The sequence below is a fragment of the Magallana gigas genome, chromosome 7 (genome assembly GCF_963853765.1).
Source record: "Magallana gigas chromosome 7, xbMagGiga1.1, whole genome shotgun sequence".
In the NCBI taxonomy this organism is placed as follows: Eukaryota; Metazoa; Mollusca; class Bivalvia; order Ostreida; family Ostreidae; genus Magallana; species Magallana gigas.
Genome location: NC_088859.1, coordinates 14,082,005 through 14,103,652, shown reverse-complemented (window position 1 = coordinate 14,103,652; position 21,648 = coordinate 14,082,005). Strand labels below are relative to the sequence as shown.

Sequence of the window (21,648 nt, the reverse complement as noted above, 5' to 3'; positions counted from 1 at the left end):
ATTTATTTATTTTGCGATATTTAATAGGCAGGAGTCAACATGTGTACCGTAACCCCCCCCCCCCCCCCAAAAAAAAAACCCCGGTTTTTATCACGAATAATTTTCTGCTCGAGTTGCTTTAAAGTTCAGGAAAGATAACTCTAATTTTGACCTATTTCTTTGGATAACATAACGGTAAACTTGACACGGGTAACACAGGGTGGATTAAAGGTATGTACAGCGAGTACATTGCTGTAAATTGCAAAAAGAAACTGGATGTTATAAACATATTATATATTGTCATTTGATTTTTTAATTGCAATGTCGTGTTAATTAGTTCTTTTTGTGGAAGGGGGGGGGGGGGTGTACACATGGTGATGTTAGATGCGAAATGTTTTATAATTTTTAAAATTCTCGTTACATGTATTATTATTATTTTTTTATGTAATAGAGTTGCTGACTCAGATAATAAAATTAAAATTAGATGTGTTTTGTGTGATGTTCGAATATTCATATGGAATATCAATATGCTGAACGAGATTCAGATATAATTATAATTAGCCTAATGCAGCCCTACCTGAACCTCAATGTATGAAAGCCAAAAAAAAACGTTAATAATGAATAGAAACATATGAGGATGTTTTTCATTCTTTTAGTATGAAAAGGGCTCTATGTATAAAAAAGCTGCGTCCAGTGTTAGAAGAAGTAGCATACCTCAGGCAAGGTAAAAGGTCTTACTATGAACACAAGGTGTCTGACCAGGCTAGACCAGGTGTGCATGTGGTGGATCTACGCAGTGACACGGTCACAAAGCCTTCACCTGGAATGAGGAATGCCATGGCAACTGCAGAGGTTGGTGACGATGTCATGGGAGAGGATCCAACCGTTAATGGTTTGTGTCTAAGATCATTTCATAACATTATATATCTAAGGTCAATTAACTGGTGTGAAGACTATATGGAGAAAAAAGAACTGTGTATGGCAAGTCTGTCTTAAATTATGTTTATATATTTTGCCATAAATTATGGTTTTATCCAGTAAGAAAAAATCATACTTTGATGCATGCGAAATATCAAATAATCACATGGACAAATTTTAATTTGATAAGTATCACAATTACCGGTAATTTAATTTTTGTTTTTGCAAGAAGACTTCTTTTTTCAAATCAAGTGCAGAGCCTTGTAGGCATTATCACAGGCTTATTGCTACATTACCAGGGTATTCATTTACTAATTCATCATCATTAAATGTTTTGTTTTGCATGTATAGCTTTACAGAACAGAATTGCTAAACTCTTCGACAAAGAAGCTGCTTTATTTGTACCAACTGGTACAATGGGTAATCTCATATCAGGTCGGTACCAAATGTATTATTAATTTTGTTGTTGTATATAACAAAAGCCACAGCTATAAATTTGCTGCAGTATATCTGTCACACTGGAATACTAAAATCTGAATATCTCATTTAGTTTTCACTCACTGCCCAGAGAGAGGCTTAGAAGTTGTCCTTGGCCACAAAAGTCACATCTTTGTCCATGAGCAAGGAAATATAGCCCAAGTAATAATTAAGTCAATAAATTAATTTTTATAGCCATCTGAAAAAATTCACCTGTACAGTTTTAAAATGTTAATTACCAGTATTACTATGTAGGATCAATTATTTCTGACCTGCTGTGTCGACTCCATTGGAATTGGAATTAAACTGCATGTAACTGTAAACACGTTATAGCGGTATGTTGAATTTTGACAGTTTGGGGGCTTACTGACCTCTACAGTAGAAAACAATGATGATGGGACGATGGACCTGGAGAAGATGAAGGAGCGGATAAGGCTGAGCGATGACCCTCACTTCCCCTACACCAGACTGATCTGTGTAGAAAACACACACAACTATTGCGGAGGGAAAGTTATTCCAGTGCCCTACATGAAAAAGGTATTGGCACAGTTTTTTTCAAATTCGCTAGTGTTTTGAATTGTCTGTACATGTTGATGCCACCTCTTCCAATTTTATTGGGTGTAGGAAAAAGAGATCTTTTATATCACCAAGACTGAGCAAAATAACAAATCTTATATTAGGCAGATTAGATTAAAAGGGGTTAAAAAAAACCCCCAAACTCTTAAGTAACCATTTTTATTTTGGACTATATTCTGTTTCCAGGTGTATGATATAGCACAAGACTGTGGTATAAAGGTACACCTGGATGGAGCTAGACTGATGCATGCCGCGGTGGCTCTGGGTGTACAGGCATCGGACATCACCCGCTGTGTCGACTCCGTCAACATGTGCTTTTCCAAGGTGAAGTAAACTTAGTTTAATTTCTTTGAATTTTTACATGCCAAATTTTTTGGCACTCTAGTCATATTTTGCCATAAATGTTTTTCAATATTCCTGCAATTTGTGTTGAATTCAAATCATAATGTCATAGCATGTTTTATTGAAGGGGCTTGGTTGTCCAGTAGGCTCGATTATAGCAGGAACAGAGGACTTTATTCGAATGTAGGTTTACCTACTAATTCTAACACACATAACCAATTTTTTAAGGAATCACTATTTCACCTGTTTTACAAAATGTGTGTTGACTGATGAGGAAGGTCAAAGATTTTTGTACATCAATCACAGAGCTAAGCGACGTAGGAAGGCCCTTGGGGGTGGGATGCGACAGGCAGGGGTGCTGGCTGCAGCCGCCATGTATTCACTTGACCACGTCTTGCCAAAGCTTTCAGAGGAACATGACAAGACTCTGCAGATCACTCAGGGTGCATAAAATATTTCATAAATTTATGCCAAATTTCAAAGGCCAAGTAGTTTAGAAGGAAAAGTTGAATTTTTATGAAAATGTAGCAGTAATCCTTTAAACATTAGATTTGACCTGTAGCTATTGGTACATGTATGTAGGAAAGCTAGAGTCTTTTGCAACCAAACAATGGTTGTTTTTCTGCCATTGCAGATTATTTATATGGACTACACATTTGCTGCTGAAGTTTGATTCATGGTTAATATTTTTTGTGGTGTAATTTGTCAGCAATAATGTCAGCTCCCCAGACAGTTGTAACTGTTGACTGTCAGACAGTGAAAACCAACATAGTGTTCCTGACAGTGACCAAACCAGGACTGACGGCCACACAGCTGTATGACCGTCTGCTGCAGGTATATGTTTATTTAAATACAGTATATCCAGGGTTTTTTCACCTGTTGCAAAATTTTCAAAAATAGGAAAAAATGTGCACCTTTTTTTTTTTTGGTGTTGCTCATTTTTTTTAAAAAGTTTATCATAGCAAACAGTACTGGATAAAAATTTCTGCATATTGAATATTTTGTGATGTAAAAGTGATCATGTCAAAAACAAAAATTAGATCATCAGGAAAATTACTCGATGTACAATACTCATTATTACATGTACCGCGGTACCAGGTTTATACATGTACAATGTATTATTAATAGTTTTCTCCCTTTAAAATACCAATGTTGATTTTTTGTCTAAAGTATTTATATTTCAATGGAATAAAGTACTTTTTTATCTTTATTGCAACTTCGCTCACTTTATTCAATGGAATAAAGTACTTTAAAATACCAATGTTGATTAGTCAAAAGTATTTAAATTTCAATGGAATAAAGTACTTTTTTATCTTTATTGCAACTTCGCTCGCCAAGGTCTTATATTTGAAGAAAAGAGGAGTGAATCCATAAACCCTAATGGCTAACGAAAAATAAAATCAAATGTGCATGCTAAAATATCATTACTATAAACTTATGGAAAACCAAATATAAAGCTATAATCATACTACGGTGTAAAACTTTTCTCGTGACAGGTGACGGAGAAAGAGGAGAAAGATATAGGAGAAAGCATCGTGGTGAAGACTGTTCCGTACTCAGACACGCTGCTTAGATTTGTTTTACATTGTGATATCTCATCTCAGGATGTTCAAAAAGCCATAAGAAAATTCTCTTATGTCCTGTGTGAACTATCGTAAATTACCCATTTAAGTTAAAAAAAATTTTATTAGTCAATGATTGTAGAACCGGTTTATTAAGGGGGAAATTTAAAAATGTATACTGGACATAATATTCATGAGGTTTTTGCATGAATCAGAAGAAAATCAACCACACTTAAATCTTTTAATAAATATAGAGCATTTTAATCACAGACACCTGACATTATAAACTTTTTTCTTCATGAAAAAAATCCTTGTTATTATTTGGTACAAGGGATTTTTTCCATTAAGAGGAAAGTTTAAAATGTCAGGTGCCTGTGATTTCATTAAATAAAATTTAAATATTGATGTAAAAATTAAAAATCAAATACATTTGTTGTTAAAAAATATGTGCAAAATTAGTGCAAGGAAATACAAGTATAACATGAACTTTATTCTTATATAATTTCATTCAATCTCATCTGATTAAGAGAAAATTTCATTATTCCATCATCAACAAAAATAAGTATTCCATGTATTATAGATATACTATCCCTGCAGATAATGTGCCAAATATTTTATGTGGGATTCTACATTAAGTAAGATTGACTTTGTTTCAGGATTGTATTTGGAGCATTTTTTGTTTTTGATTCATGTTTCAAAAGACTGAACTGTTAGTTTCTCATGTTTTTGGGGTTTATGTTTGTTTCATTTACTTACCTTCTTCTTTACACAGGATATATGGTTGGAAATAACAATGTTCATGTTAACCTAGAAAGTATTCAATGAGAACCATTTTGTTATTTGCATTGTAGATTTATACCAGTCAGTATATTACATATCAGTATTTTGTACTGTAAACATCATAGTTGATGTATGGTTATTTATTGACACAGTTTTAGCTCACTGAGACAAAATTAGGGGGAGCTTATGCTTTATTTCCTTAGTAACTTGTGACACGAGATTTGATTGGCTAATGAGCCAGGTGTAAATTTTCGTACTCTCAACTTGAGCTGGGCTGGGGGTATATAACATGACGTCACAATGCATTAAATGTGAAGTTACTTTTAAAAACAATAAAAAGCTTTCTTTGCTGATTCATGCAGTATATGAAGGTGGTGACATTGCAGAAAAAAAATTACATAACCAGTTTTATCAAGTTACAGTTATAATAATATATTTGTATCATATGATATTGTTGTATAATATGATATTGTATCATATTATATTATGTTGTATCATAATCTTATCATAATGTTTGATTTGATATTGTATCAAATGATAATAATTGTATCTAATGATATTGTATCATGTTGATATATAAATATTACATGTAGAGTGTTGTATCATTTGATATTGTATCATTTGATACATAATATGATACAATATGAATCGTATAATACACAAAATTGTATTGTATAATACATTATTATTCATTTACCGTACAATAAAATGATACAATAAATATCATTTTATATAATTTTAAAAACAATTTCATTTCTTTTGATAATATATCATTTAAAAAGACCTCATATTTTATGATACGATATTATTTCATATGATACAATATTATATGATACAATAGCATTTTATTATGTACAATATTATATGATACAATAGCATTTTATTATGTACAATATCATATGATACAATAGCATTTTATTATACAAGATGTAAAAAGAAAATATTTTATCATTTAATATTGTATCATGTATCATATGATACTGTTATGATATTATTTCATATTGTATTAAACAATTTTGTATTTCATGATATGATATGATATTGTGTCAAACCATGCCACGATATCTGATATTTTGATATAAGAGATCATTAATTATGATTTTCATATTATGATCAAAGTGTTCTCATAAAAGTGATACATTGTCTTGGTGAGCTTTTTAACCTGTGATTTGTTGTAATCAGGTACTGTCAATATTCCATTTAATTGAAATTATTTTAAGTAAAATAAAATATTTTATTTTCATTAATTATGTTCTGTGTTTTCTTATTTGAGTTTTATCTGAGGCTGTTTTTTATGTATAAAGAAATGTCATGGTTTTTCAAGTTAGCATTATTCTTTTAATTTTGTTTACCCACTGACAGAATGATAGTTACTTTTTTGACAAGAATTCATAACTGTTCAAAAATAGACAAGATGAAAAATGGTGAATATTATTTAATTCTTCTTCAGAGTAAAGCAAGTCCGCTTATTCTGAAAAACTATTGATGTAGCTGGTCTTTGCTTGTTTTTGTCTATAAAAAAAAAAGGAAAATGCAAAAAAAAAAATTGTAAAAAAAAGCTGAAACATTGCTGTATTACTGCTGATTTTTTTTTTCAAAGTGGTCTAGATTTAAAACTAGTGATAGAACTCGGCAATTTGAAAAAGAAATTGTTATCAGAGGCAACACTTATACCCCATCAAGTAACAGAATGATGCCTATAAAGATCCCCGCAAGGGGCCTCTCAAAGACGATGACGACACATACAAGAAATGACGCATTTAAATAACTTCAGAAGCGCCATGTTGAAACATTTTTTGGCAGTGATCCTGATCGTTTAGGATTATCAATTCATGATGCGATTGCAATGTAAGTAAATATTTTAAGACATGCATAGATTTTCATACATATTCAACATTTTGAGGCAAGATTAAATTTTATCCTGCGATTCGTAATAATAAGAAATAGGCCCTAACGTTAACGCATGCACATACCCCCCCCCCCCCCCCCCCACACACACACCAAACAAAATAAGGCCTATTTCTTTGACTCCTCCCTCACTGGAAAAGGTTTTGAATGAACGAAAGGGCGTAGGCTATTTCTTTTCATTTCACGATTTAATTTTATACGGGGTATTTTCTATCAGTCAATGACTGACTAAGGCCATAAGGTGACCTAAAAATTAACAAGTTTGACATAGCTTTATTCATATTGTATAAAAATCACATTTTATGCCATTTAGGCTATAATAATTTACCGCCAAAAAACTATCCGGACCTTTGGTACGTATGACTCTGAATATAACGTTTTCCCGTTGTCATGACGTTATGCCGCTAAGGTAGAAACCGTAAACAAAAATGGCCGCCAAACTAAATAATGGTAGTCTCGTTCAACCAGACGCTCGGCTGTCTCCGTAAAACTCCGACGAGCCCCCTCTCTGCTCGTCGGAGTTTTACGGAGACAGCCGAGTGTCTGGTTGAACGAGACTAAAATAATGGTAGTAAGAGGACAGAAAAACGATAATAATAGTAGTTCTGATGATCAAAACTGGTTAACGTTTTTGAAATTTTCTTCATGCGTTTTATGTTCCCATTTTTCAAGTCTTATCTCAGCACTGCAAGACAAAACGGGTTTTTGAATTTTGTCCGGTTTACGCGATTGCCTGACTTACGACGTTCAATTGAAAAATACTTTGCAATAAATGATTTTACTTACAAAATTAGATATCTAAATAATGCACATGAATAATATTCATCAGTTAACTATAATATCTCGGCTGAAAAAATAAAGATGACATAATAAAAAAATTTCAACTGGTCAGAGTAAGTTAACTCACTAATGTTCAACTGACGTCAAAAAAATCCTTAATTTGTAGAAACTAAATATTTAATTTTTTTGGAAACATGTTAGTGTTGAAGGAATTTTACACGGTTTTTAAGTATTACATAAATCATTGTTTCATCCTTAAGAATAATAACGCATTATCGAAAAAAATCCCAACAAGAAGCACAAATTCAACGTTCGTGACGTTCAGCGGCGATTTTACCGAAAAATCGCGCCTTTTCTCATTGGATAATAAGCGCCAAACAGCACCAATCGTTGTTGATATATTTCAACCAATCAGGAAAGGACAAAAATATACAAGGGTATATAAAGGAGCAATTTTCACCCTCCAGCATCAGTTGCAATTTCGAAAGAACAAGATGTATCAGATGTTAATGTTGATGGTGGTTTTGAGCGTTGGTCCAGTTAGCTGGGATGAACATGTCACGTCACAAGTCATCCTGGCCAAAACTGAGTGAGTATGAGTGGTTAATGAAAAGTGAAATAAATGAAATATTGGAACAATTTCAAGATTTCTGCGAATGAGCCAAGTGATGATTATGACGTCATCAAAACAAAAAATCATATACATGTATCAGAAATGAAGTCATTGGCGTAATAAGAGGAAATACATTATACATGTATCTTGAATAAATAAACGTACATTCACATACTACATGGCAGTTCATTCATTGATTGTTATAGATTTGGGGGAGCTGTGTGGGATAGAACAGTGGACGCCCCATGGCTTGTTGCTGTAAGTTGTTATATTATCCAATGTTGTTTTTCCCATCTCATGGTCTGGTTATCCCAAACTTGTGTTTATATTTTGAACTCGCTCTTTCACAGAATGCTAATCGCACAGTGACAGATTCCTCATGCAATCCTCTGGCGACTTTTGCCAACACTACTCTTCTTAACGTCACACCAGTTCTTGAGTATGGCTACGGCATCAAGTCTTTGCATGGCGTTGTTATTGGTCTTGTCAGCAGAACTCTGTTTTTTTCGGCGCGGGGCGTCAGAATACTCAGTGACACTTTCAGTGATTCGGGCACCATGTTCATGGCGACCCTTGCCAAAATCAACCAGTCTATTCACTCTATCAGCTCACGCATCAAGTCTTTGGTGCTGGATTTAGTTGCAAAAGGCTCAGTTGTTGCGGGTGATTGGCTGGACTCTGTGTGTGACGTTGTGATTGGACTTACAAATGGAACAACTTCTCTCTTGGCGCAGGGCTTCAACACAGTCCAGAATACAACTTCTGAGTCCATGGCGTCTTTTGTCAGTTGGACACTCCAGATCGGGCTCGGCATCAGAGACCATATTAGCAACTTTGTCTCCTCTCTGTCCTTCAAAGATCTGTGTCGCCTCACCTTCATCCTCTTTCTGCTTGTTCTCCTTCTCACTGCTCTGTGGCTGGCCCGCTCTTACGCACAACACATTGACATGGTCAACAAGAGAGTCGCCAGTCTAGCAGAAGGTGACCTTACTCTTCTGCATCTTCTAAACTCTATATATTTATAGTGTTGAACAGTTCATTACTAACAATGTAATCTTTTGTCATAAACTAATAATTATTTTCTTCATTATATGCAGAGAACAGCAGACTGAGATTCCAACTTGCCGCTGAGTTGAACGCCATAGACGCGCAGAGAGCTGATTCAGGTACATGCATAAAAAATAATATTGTATCATTGATATAAATAGCTAAGTAAAGCAGCAGAAGTTTTATCTAATAAACAATAACGGTAAAAAAATCTTATTGAAGTTTATCTACTTTTTATTTTATACGTGTTACAGCTAGAGCTCAGGAGGCGCTGGAGAAAGAGATTAGAAATGTGTCTATGTGGCTGAATGTATACACCACAGAAATCAACAAAAAGTGAGTTCTATCTTAAACAATTTCTTGATGAAAAGATTTGAGAGTAAAATAAGAATTGTGATGATATGATATTGTTTTCAAATTAAACAATGACGTTATTGTCATTTTTCCCTTTGTTTTGATTTAGAATGAAAAGAATTCAGCCCAACGAAAAGTTCATCAGCCGTTCCCTCCGGCGACACAACTTATTTTAATGAATTAATTACTGTGAATAAATACTGTTTGCTGTTGAATCCTGGTCTTGATTTTTCAAAAGATACAAGCCTTGTAGTGAGTCTATGGTGTCTTTTGGCTAGTAAAGCTATTCTGCTAAAAGCTCAAGTGAGCTATTCTGAGCACATTTTGTCAGTCGGTCGTCCGCCTGTAAAATCTTCATATTTTCGTTTTCTTCTCAAGAACTACTGGGCTAATTTCAACCAATCTTGGCACAAAGCCTTATTGGTTAAAGGGAATTCAAGTTTGATAAGGGAAGATAATTCGGAATTAATGAAATGGAGAAGATAACACAAATGCTCATTAGGTTAAGTCGTAAAATACAATTTGAATTGAATTTGTTTCCAATTTAAAAATCTAAATGTTATACTATTTACTCAATTTGTATGCACACACCGCTGCAGTTATGAGACTATATCTTTCAAAAAATAATGATTCAATGCTTAATTGTTTTATTCTTGTTGCGGGCACGTAGCGGGGGGGGGGGGGGGGGGGATTGAACAATTGGCTAAGATCTTCTTGAGAAATACAATGCTTTATATGTGATATGACTGTAAAATCATCAAGTTACAAAAGAGGCTAAATGTTTACCATAAGAATATCTAGAGAAAATTTTGAAAATCCTTTTATACACGTACGGATATACATGGGGGATTGAACAATTGGCTAAGATCTTCTTGAGAAATACAATGCTTTATATGTGATATGACTGTAAAATCATCAAGTTACAAAAGAGGCTAAATGTTTACCATAAGAATATCTAGAGAAAATTTTGAAAATCCTTTTATACACGTACGGATATATACATGACTTCATTGTCCTGATATTTTGTATACGACTCCATGATGCTGATTTTATTACGGCTGTTCTTGCTTATGTAATTACGGTGTGGCCCATGGGCCTCTTCTGTAAAGTCTCGCCACCTGACATACCATGGCCTTTATGCAGATTAACAAGAGGCCCAGGGCCAACATCACTCACCTTAGCAACGATAGCCATATTTGATTAAATCTACTTTATGATATCAAATACAAAATATATGGACAATTCAGAAAAGATGGTCTTTTTAAAAAGAGTTTCAATAGTATTTCCCACACATTCGAATTTGTTGTTTTGGAGGAGAGAAATTTAACCCGACTGTGTAGCCCCACCCTACCCTCTGGGATCATTTAAACAATAAAATGCTTTCTTCGGTGACTCAAGCTTGAAATGAAGGTTGCGGCGACTTATTAAAAAGCACCTTCACATAAAAAAGCACCATTACATAAAACAGCACCTTCACATAAAAGCACCATTACATAAAAAAGCACCATACTCATGGAATAAAGCACCATTTTCACATGTAACAGCATCATCTTTATATAATAAAGTACCATATAATAAAGCGCCATCTCCATAATTATAATTAGGCACCATCTTCACATAAAATAATTACAGCATAATATAAAAAAGCGCCATATTCTCATGAAACAACCACATAAGGCAGCTATGGCGTTCCACGGATATATATGATAAGAAACAATTCATAAAATATCATTCATGAATTTCATTATGAAATATTCAACATTTTTAATATTTTCGAGTAATATGACAGTCAAATCACAATGAAATCACATAACATATCATAAAATTTAAAACTTGATGTAAACAGAGACATAAACAACCAATTTTTCTCTCTTGATCATGACATGTACAGTAAAACAAGTTTAGTATGAGCCCGGATATGGCGAAATTACATTTATAGCAAAGTTTTGTGGAGTTCCCACCAACATACGGAGCAAATCAATGTAAATTTTAACGGCTAAATAACCAGAGACATCTGATCGAAATCTCGCGGTCCCTATTGTAAAGTATTCCCAGTTTAAATCAGTATATCTTTCTAATATACAATTATATCGAAATATAAACAGATAAACCCTATTACCAAAACATTCAAAATATTATATTTTCATGAGTTTATGTCTTATAAACAATATTAAAAGATGAGTTTCAGGAGGCAGTTGGCTACCCGTCGTCCGAGATTTCGCTGATGTTTTATAGCTGGCCAATAAATTTTCTATAATTTATTAATCTTATTTTTAAATTTTTTGTTTCAAAAAAACGTCTAAAACCTATGCACATTGTTCATAAAAATATCATATACTTTTGGTTTGAGATCAATATATCAGTTTACTAATATGTAGTTCTCAAAGTAAGGTTGGTCCTGTCACATTTTTCAACAACAAAACACGCTATTGGCGGAGTTACCAATCGTTATTTATGTCTCGGTTATAACGAACTCGGTTATAGCTAATGTACAGATATAGAAACCCGATTTTTAGTTCCGTAGAGATGAAAAACAACGATTGTTTTTAATGTTTTACAACGTCTATTTTATAGTGATAAAAACTAGCAATATTAATTAACGCGATATTGTTTGAATGAATTCATTTTAATACAAATTATTCAATTAAAAAATCTAATTCAAGCTTTCCAAAGAAAGTATATGGGTTTTTTTTCATGCCTCAGTAATAACAAACGGTAGTCATGTGGAGGAAAACATGTACATATCACAAATTTCCTGTCCTTATTCCTGTACAAAGAAATATTTGCCCCTTATTTATTTCATCCCCGGCGTTCGCCTTCGTTATGATTGAGCAGCTGTTGAGTGGGTGAATTTAAAACTGGCCGAATTCATATGTCTCAAAATATCATTTTTTTTACACAACTTTTTCTTGGCGATTTCAAGAGTGTGCGGAAGCGTTTGCAAGTGTAGAAGGGCGAAGTAATCCCGTATGTAACGAATTCGTTAACAGCTGATTTATCAATAAGCTGTTAAATATATGGGAAGAGAGATATATATATATATACCCAATCTATTTATTTATATCATATCTATATATTCATATAAAAATATGGTATACATCTCTCTCTTCCCATATATTTAACAGCTTATTAATAGAAATTCAGAGGCCTGTGCAACAGTGCAAGTGACCCAAAGTCATACTTCGATAAATGATCGGGCTCGAGATTCAATAAAATGTGACGTAGAAAAACAAAAATTAAAGAAAAACGAAATGAGTGATGACAGCGATGATAATTTTGAGGTAATATATTAACTTTCAATGCAGAATTAAGTGAATGCAAAAGAGTATAGATACGCATAAGATATAGCAAAATTTTTCATCAAATAAATTTCACCATAATTTTCACATCACGTAGAAAACACATAATTTATTAGCATTTTAGTTTGTTTACCTTCTGTAAATTCATCAGTAGAGTTCTTTCGGAGACTGACCATACTTATAGTTAAAGTTCCTTGATTGGAATATTGTTGTAATATCATATTTTATCTTTCAGTACCATGTAGCAGGCGAAAAATCTTGCTTAACGATTTAAAAAAGAAAAAAAAAAGTACAATATGTCAGTTATTTATTGCACAAAAAATATGTGATCTGTAAGTACATGTACCATCTAAAGCCTGTATGCCAGAGAAGGTACTTACATATCATATATTTTTTACCTTTGCTTATTCATGTGTGCATGCACATGTATAAATGCAGACAGCACAGGGTATATGAATGCTATATGGCGGATAACATTTAATATTGTAGCAACTATATTGCACTTAAAAACGCTTTGCAAGCTAACCTGGTTTTGATTTTTGAGGTTGTTTTCTGTTTCATTTATATTTTTATATCTTATAAATTTTGTTCAATTGTTTTTCCTAAACAGCTACCAGGAATCTCAGGCGAATCAAGTAGAGCTAGTTTTCCGTGTCTAGATTTCACTGCCTGGTCACCCAACTCCGGCCTGGACTTTCTCTGCCTTGTTCCTTTCTCCTCTGTGTACAAGCCTATCTACAAGCAGACAGACACGACGGGGAAAGTAAAAGTCAGCAGCACTCACCGCCATCAGAGACAGAAAAAGTTCAAATGTAGATCTACTGTGGGGAACTATATAGCAGGTATGTCAGCATCAAATGACTCCAGTGCAATTTCTTGCAACTTGAAAAAAAAAAACAATATTAAACAGCCATAAGTGATTTGATAATTGTTATTTTGAGGGAAGTTTAGTACTAAGTAGAGAATTTTAATTATAAAATACGGTAAGTTGAAAATTATCAATTGGGGAAAGGGGAGTTTTGATGAGAGCTCTATAAAACTTAGTTATTAATATATTTATTGAATTTTGGTATCATGAATTAATCTTCATATGTTTAGATGAGAGAAGATTACAGAATGCTGCTAACCAGAATGATATTAATACAGGTAGAGATCCAATGTATTATACAGATAACAAAGTATATTACAATTAATGAATGTAATATTTCATATTCAGAAAATTTATCCTGTAGTTTAATTACCCTGCTATATAGTAGATTTAGATATTTTGAGGTTTTTTTTGTGCAGTGGTGGAGTTACTAGAAGATGGTGTTGACCCTTGTTGCTCAGATAACAAGCAAAGAACACCCCTCCATTTTGCCTCATCTCAGGGCTATGAGAAAGTTGGTGAGTCTCAAGTTTAGTTTAACATGTGAATTTTCATGATATAAAATGTTTTAGTGGCATTCACAAAAAAGCATGAACTTTAGAATAAAATTTTATCTTTTTACAAACATAATATTATTTTGTATTTTTATTTTTTTTTTTACAGTGAAAGCATTGCTTGACAAAGGAGCTGATCCAAACCAGAAAGATATTTTAGGAAATACACCTCTTCACCTCGGTATGGGATCACCATTGGTATTAATCAAACAATTGTCTAGTGATATCAATGGAGATCTGACTATGAGGGTACTTCTAAGCCCACAAATTTACAAAGCAGTGAAATAAACAGATTTAGTTACTGTATACAGGGTTATTTCCACCCCATTTAATTTTTGCCCCTCTACAATTGCAAACAGTTTCAGCCCGTCTTGAATTCGCCCAGAAGCAGTTGTGTTTAAAGAGAGATAATGAAAACCAATTGAATTTGTCCAGTCGTAAATTTGCCCACTGACAACTAGGGCAAAAGGGGCAGAAATTAAACAGGGGCAAATATTTCCCTGTATACAGTATTCAATCATTGAACATTGTGTTAATTTTCATGAATTGTACTTATGAAACCTATAATTTTATTTATTTTGCATAATCTCACATTTTATGATTTCATTTACCTTGAAAATTACAATTGGGTTAAAACGTGAGGCTCAAAAATTCATTAGAACCTGGCATTTTTTTTTCACAGCTGCCTGTACTGGACAAGTGCCTGTAGTCACTCTGTTGCTGCATGCAGGTAAAGGTTTCATGCATTTACCTGTATATGCAGTTTGTTAGCTAAGTTTATATATGTTTATACACTCTATGTGTTTACCTTTTCTTTCAAAATCATAAAACACTATGGAAAATGTGAAAGATAAGTCCAAATAAAATAAATAACATTTCATGAACATGCCTCTTTCAACAGATTTACCTGGTATACTGTGTTTGCTTTCTTTTCCATTTAGAATTTGTTAAAAATTTAGCACATTGGTATTTAAAAGAAAAAGGAAGTGGATAGGTGTAAAGTTATTGGTTCTACAATTATACAGTTCCTCTTTGTTGGAAAAATTACATATGCTAACTGACTCTTGGACAACTTTTTGAACTGTTCTCTATTTCATGAATATTTATTTTTCTCAGTCCACCAACGAAAAAGCAAAACTGTATCACTAGCTTTATGACCAGTTTAAGGATGGTGTTTCAACTGGTAAAGTCATATATATGTAATAAACTGTTTCTCTCACAGGAACTAACCTTAAGTCCATGGACAGGCTCGGGAGAACACCACTGAGTGTGGCCAAATCGAGGCTTCGATTCCTCATGGAGGATAAAGAATACTCCTCGCAGAGGGTCAAAGATGAGACTTTGGAGGTATAGTAAGATGAAATAGTTACACAACGTCTTAAAGGGCCCAGGTTATTTCAGTGACACACTATGGATTGTAATCAGATTGCTTATGCTTATGCTTTCTGATCAAGTTCCAACTCATTAATTAATATATAATTCATGAAACTTTCAGGATTTTTTTTTTTGAGGCATGAAAATGAAGGTAATGTAATGAAAATATGCAAATGTTGATAGATGCTTTAGTAAGCTAATGATAAAATCGTGAAAGTGTGAAGGAGCCAATTGGAATAGGATATGAAAAATTCATGAAAAGAAGAACAAGTCAGAAAGTTTGCTCACATTCAGTAAGTGTATGTGAGATTTGCTGAGAGTTTCTGGCAAATGTTGATTATCATAAAATTTTGTTGGGGAACATAACTCACAAATTATTTATCTATTAGTGCTAATAAGAAGTACATGATACAATTTATTTAAAAAAAATCATATATGAAACCATGGAAATATTAAAACATAAGAAACATACATGTATGTTTCGGCCTGTTTATTAGATGAATAAAGTTAAAAAAAAAACTTGCTTGATTTACCGAAGGAAAAAAACTGCATACCTGGTGGTAGTTTGATATAAAGTAATCAATAATATTTATCTGTTTTCTGTTAATTAAAAAAAATATAGATAAAAAAAACTTGATCCTTTATTTCTTGTCACCAATAATTCAATATGATATTATAGACAAGAATTTTATTTTGTAAGAGTTTTGTCTCTTTCCTTGTCAAATTATTTTGAATTATATCTGAAAGGGGGAATAACTTGATTTTAACTTCACCTTAGGTGAAAGATTGAGTTATTTCCCCTTTCAATGTGACTGGTATCATTACATGCTGTGCTGTTTGAACCGAAGTGACAGGTTAGAGAATCTGAGTTTAATTTCTAAATCGCTTTAACATTTTTTAACGTTGGTGCTTCTTTGTGTCCTCTTCAGATAGGAGAGATGATGAAGGCGTATTTAAACATCTCGGGATTGCGTCAGGAGGCGGAGCAACTGGATCAGTTGTGTCAACAGCTGCAGGGCGTGTCCACGCGGGAGGAGGTGGACCACCTTAATACTCTACTCACCGACTTTGCCAGTCTAGACATCAAAAAATCACAAGCATGATGTAACTCACAAGATCATAGCAAAAAACATATTTATAATTTAGGAATCTCCCGGTGTCATATTCACAAGGGATAACCTATGCTCAGTGTGTCAAAAGAGGCTTAGCTCCCATGGCTATGATCATATTGATTCATGTTTTCATCCCATAATATATAATTTTGTTACAAAGGAAATATTCATATTAGGAAGCATGTTATCAGATATTACGATTGTAGGTTATGGAATGTGTCCATTGTTATGTTCACTTGGCTGATTTTCAGATCATGAATAAATGATTTCTAAGTCAATTCTCATTGGATAACAGTTATTTGGAATGTGCAGTTTATCATATTTCAAAAGCAATAGCAATTCATTACTTTGAAATTGATGATAAAAAAAAGAGTTTAAGGACATTTGTTATTTTTAATCTAAATAGTCTTGGGCAGACAGTTTGTCCTCAATGATTAATTTATCTCTACCATATTGATGAAAGGGTAAAATGTTGAGAATGTCAATCTTATCATTATATTACTGGTAGATGAATTAAACTCACTTCTACATTAGAAGAACTCATATATTTAAGTAGTGTGCTTAGATTAGTTGTGAATGAATGAATCTTCTTTGAGTTTTCATGCAAACTTAATTGACAAAAACCACATCTTTGATCTAACCCAAAATTTACCTGGAACTATTATTACTGCCAAACATATGGTATATTTATGAGAATTCATCAAATATTTTTATGTAAAATGGAGGATTGCTTTGATGGTTTTCTTATTAATTAATCCCTATGTCTTTAAAAAAGACTTACTGTTTTGTACATCATGTTGAAATGATTTCAGGTTTCCTGAATAAAATTTTTGTGCCGTTCAAAAAGAAAAAATTGTTTTTATTTTTTATTTTTTTTTCCATTATGCGTGTACCATTCAGCAAACTTTTTTCCCCTGAAAAACTGAAAGCTCAAGTGAGCTTTTCTGATCACATTTTGTCTGTCGTCCGTCTGTCCGTAAACTTCTCAAGAACTACAGGGCCAATTTCAACCAAACTTGGCACAAATCATCTTTAGGCAAAGGGGATACAAAGTTGTGAAAATTAAGGGCTACATCCCCTTTTTTCAAGGGGAAATGATAAGAAATTAATGAAAAATTTGGAGAAATTTTCAAAAATATTCTTCTCAGAAACCAATCAGCCAGGAAAGCTGAAACTTGTGTGGAAGCATCTTCAGGTAGTGTAGATTCAAAGTTCTGAGAATCATGACTCCCAGGGGTAGGGTGGGGCCACAATGGGGTGTCGAAGTTTTACAGAGGAATATATTGAGTAAATCTTTAAAAATCTTCTCAGAAACTAATCAGTCAGTAATTTAAAGCTGAAACTTTTGTGGAAGCATCCTCAGGTAGTGTAGATTCAAAATTGTGAAAATCATGACCCCGGGGTAGTGTGGGCCACAATTGGGGGGGGGGGATCAAAGTTTTACATAAGAATATATAGAGTAAATCTTTAAAAATCTTCTTCTCATAAACTCATGAGCCAGGAAAGCTGAAACTTGTGTCGAAGCATCCTCAGTTAGTGTAGATTCAAAGTTCTGAAAATCATGACACCCTCGGGAGTAGGATGGGGCCAAAATGGGGGGGGGATCGAAGTTTTACATAGGAATATGTAGAGTAAATCTTTAAAAATCTTCTCATAAACTCATGAGCCAGGAAAGCTGAAACTTGTGTCTTGTGTCTTCTCAGAAACTACCGGTAATCAACCAGGAAAGTTGAAACTTGTGTGGAAGCAACCTCAGGTAGTGTAGATTCAAAGTTTTTAAAGTAATGACACCCTCGGGAGTAGGGTGGGGCCACAATGGGGTTTACATAGGAATATGTTCCGGTAGAGTAAATCTTTAAAAATCTTCTTCTCATAAACTAGTCAGCCAGATGATTTTTATGGCGTCGAGCGAAGCTCGAAAGCCATCTAGGGATCGTACGTCCGGAAGTTACATTTTTAGGAGCCAAACAACTCAAATGAGTGCAAAGTTTTCGTATGTGTTTCAAGAAAAATAGATGACATACTTCAATTTCGAGCAGAACTGTACGTCAACAAAACAAGTTTGCAGATTCGAAATGGTTGCCGTCTTTAAAAATGTTCACATTTTATTGAAAACAATATGTCTCGGTTTCAGCGGATGAATACACTAGCACCGAGACACATGCGATAGCTGGGCTTACATACTCAATTTGGTTATGAAATGTACTAGCCTGCAAAATAGATGATTTTGTATCCATATCGAAAATTGACAATGCACAAATGTTTGATCTTGTAGAAACAAAACTTCCTAATCGAGCGATAAGTACATCTACATAAACCAACTAGTGAACTACTTTCACTTTGTAAACAACGTGAATGGGTGCTTTCTTTTATCTACCCCCGATCTTTTCGGCCCGTGTCATTTGGATCCTTGTGAATTTTAGATGAAATTGATAATAAGAGACAGAGTGGTTATCAGCAGTATACAATATATAGAATTAAACACAATAATAATTTAAATATTTATTTCCATATAAATAGAGAAAAAAAATTTTAACTCCTAAGATATTACTATAAACTTAAATTTTCAATTGAAATTCAAAACTTTTTAAGAATTAGGTGAGCAAATTTGTAATGAATTGTAATTTTATTAGTTATGTGATAAATAACATTTTCTATTTTTTTTGAAAAATTTTTTTTTTGATAATTTATGGAAAACAAAATACCAGCTTTTGAACTTGGTCATTTTTTGGCAAAATATTGCAAATAGGGTACCCTCATTGTACGGATAAGTCCTCCTACAGTTTTCAAAACAGGAAGTTGTTCTTTTGCAGATCAGTTATACATATATCAGAGGTATGCATATTGCTAGGATTTTGATTTTCGATAATTTATGAAAAAAATACCAGCTTTTGAACTTTGTCATTTTTTGGCAAAATATTGCATATAGGGTACCCTCATTGTACGGATAAGTCCTCCTACAGTTTTCAAAACAGGAAGTTGTTCTTTTGCAGATCAATTACACATATATCAGAGGTATGCATATTGTTAGGATTTTGATTTTCGATAATTTATGAAAAAAATACCAGCTTTTGAACTTAGTCATTTTTGGCAAAATATTGCATATAGGGTACCCTCATTGTACGGATAACTCCTCCTACAGTTCTCAAGATAGGAAATTTTTCTTTTGCAGATCAGTTATACATATATCAGAGGTGTGCTTATTGCTAGGAGTTTGGTTACTGATAATTTATGAAAAAAAATTGCTTGTATTTTGGTTACTGATAATTTATGAAAAAAAAATTAAGTCATTTTTTGGCAAAATATTGCATATGATATAGCGTACCCTCATTGTACGGATAACTCCTCTTACAGTTTTCAAGATAAGAAGTTGTTCTTTTGCAGATCAATTATACATATATCAGAGGTGTGCATATTGCTAGGATTTTGATTACTGATAATTTGTGAATAAAATACCAGCTTTTGAAGTTAGTCAATTTTTAGCAAAATATTGCATATAGGGTTACCTCATTGTACGGATAACTATTCCTACAGTTTTATAGATAAAAAGTTGTTCTTTTGCAGATTAATTGTACATGTATCAGAGGTGTGAATATTTTTAGGATTTTTATTTCTGATTATTTATGAAAAAAATACCAGCTTTTGAACTTAGTCTTTTTTTAGCAAAATATTGCATATGAGGTACTTTATTTCACTGGATATGGGTTGACATGGATTATGGATACAGTTCACATATAAAAAGAAAACCCAGTTAGCTGTCTCATTGACAGCTTTTCATTTGTTTAGGTTTTTACTCTTCAAATTAACTTTAACTCGACGCCATTGTGGCCCTTCAGGCCTTTGATTTATAATTGTTAAGACTTTGGCCTCAGGACAATTCTTCGGCCTCACAAGAAGGTTCAGAGTTTGATGTAGGTTTATATCCCATATATAAACAATTATTAAGGATCTTTTTGAGAACTGCAATACTCAACATGTGATATGACTATAAAATCAATCTGTTAGAAAGGGGACTACTGATTATAAACATAAAAATATCCAGGGGAAAATGGATTTTATTTATACAGGATCTACATGTATTATTGTACATTGTCCAGATAGTTTGTATTATGACTCCATTAAGCTGATTTTATCACACCTATTGTTCCTCAGGTGAGCGATGTGGCCCATGGGCCTCTTGTTATTTTGTGTCAGTCATTATATGCGATTTAAAAAGTTTCTTGTAGCAAGCAAAATTATACTGGATATGATTTCTGAGTATTGATTATTTTGCAATGTATAAGAGAAAATTAGACCATCATGAAAATTACTGGATATACGGTATATATGTGTATTTATATATACATGTATTTACATCTACCAAGTATTATTTCCTCTACTTCTTACAGAAAGTTATAGTTAATTCATATCTCTATAGAAACGGCCAGACTGAAATCTACACGCCCCATTTATCGGTTGGTCAAAATCTACAGTGGGCTGAAACTGACAGGATTGAAATTGACATGCCCTGTTATCTATTGGTCGAAACCTACAGTGACCAAAGAAAAATCACTGACTGCACGAAATAATCGTGATGATGTCAGACTCAAAGTCTCACAGGATGATTTGGCTGTTTCTTTTAGTTAACGACGTACTTATGTACTTAAACAGTAATTTAGTGAATTTTACTAACTTTTCATGATCAATTCATTAATTAGTTGAAAGATGTTAATATAAACCATAAAATATTTTCTTTGATGATTCATGCGGGTTATGAAGGTAGCGATCGTTGTAGAAAAAATTTACAAATCCCGCTAATGCGGGCTATGTATTTTTTCTGCAATGTCGCTACCTTCATACGCCAAATAAATCACCAAAGAAAATTTTTTATTGTTTAAATGAACAATATAGTACCAGTGCAAGTGTTCTAAGTTGTTACACTTCATGATATCTTACTAGACTTAGTCACCATAGTATTTGTATGTATATATACTTATATTTAGAAGGTAACAAGGATATATCATTCTGAATAGGATGCTGTCTATATGTGGTTCGATAACACTTTTAGAACTAAAATTAACAACATTGTGTCAGATAAGTTTGAATTAAATACGGCTATGGTATAT

The 21,648-nt window shown here is 33.2% G+C and overlaps 3 protein-coding genes across 3 annotated transcripts; all 3 read left to right on the top strand.

Annotated features, from left to right (window-relative positions):
* Positions 1-59: 59 nt before the first annotated feature.
* Positions 60-5,445, top strand: LOC105329466 (uncharacterized). Its single transcript, XM_011430733.4, has 10 exons — positions 60-210; positions 636-871; positions 1,249-1,332; positions 1,448-1,536; positions 1,729-1,911; positions 2,137-2,274; positions 2,420-2,475; positions 2,599-2,735; positions 3,002-3,126; positions 3,789-5,445. The coding sequence occupies exons 2-10, from the start codon at positions 637-639 to the stop codon at positions 3,948-3,950; spliced, it is 1,209 nt and encodes a 402-aa protein (XP_011429035.3). The 5' UTR covers positions 60-210; position 636; the 3' UTR covers positions 3,951-5,445.
* Positions 5,446-7,108: 1,663 nt separating this feature from the next.
* On the top strand, positions 7,109-9,551 carry LOC117684226 (uncharacterized). The gene is made up of 6 exons (XM_034455479.2): positions 7,109-7,911; positions 8,142-8,193; positions 8,286-8,916; positions 9,033-9,101; positions 9,237-9,318; positions 9,446-9,551. Exons 1-6 carry the CDS (start codon positions 7,517-7,519, stop codon positions 9,510-9,512), a joined length of 1,296 nt encoding a protein of 431 aa, XP_034311370.2. The 5' UTR covers positions 7,109-7,516; the 3' UTR covers positions 9,513-9,551.
* Positions 9,552-12,458: 2,907 nt separating this feature from the next.
* LOC105329465 (ankyrin repeat domain-containing protein 54) lies at positions 12,459-17,295 on the top strand. Its single transcript, XM_011430732.4, has 8 exons — positions 12,459-12,617; positions 13,246-13,477; positions 13,734-13,781; positions 13,923-14,021; positions 14,167-14,238; positions 14,740-14,787; positions 15,280-15,404; positions 16,361-17,295. Exons 1-8 carry the CDS (start codon positions 12,588-12,590, stop codon positions 16,532-16,534), a joined length of 828 nt encoding a protein of 275 aa, XP_011429034.3. The 5' UTR covers positions 12,459-12,587; the 3' UTR covers positions 16,535-17,295.
* The last annotated feature ends 4,353 nt before the right edge of the window (positions 17,296-21,648 follow it).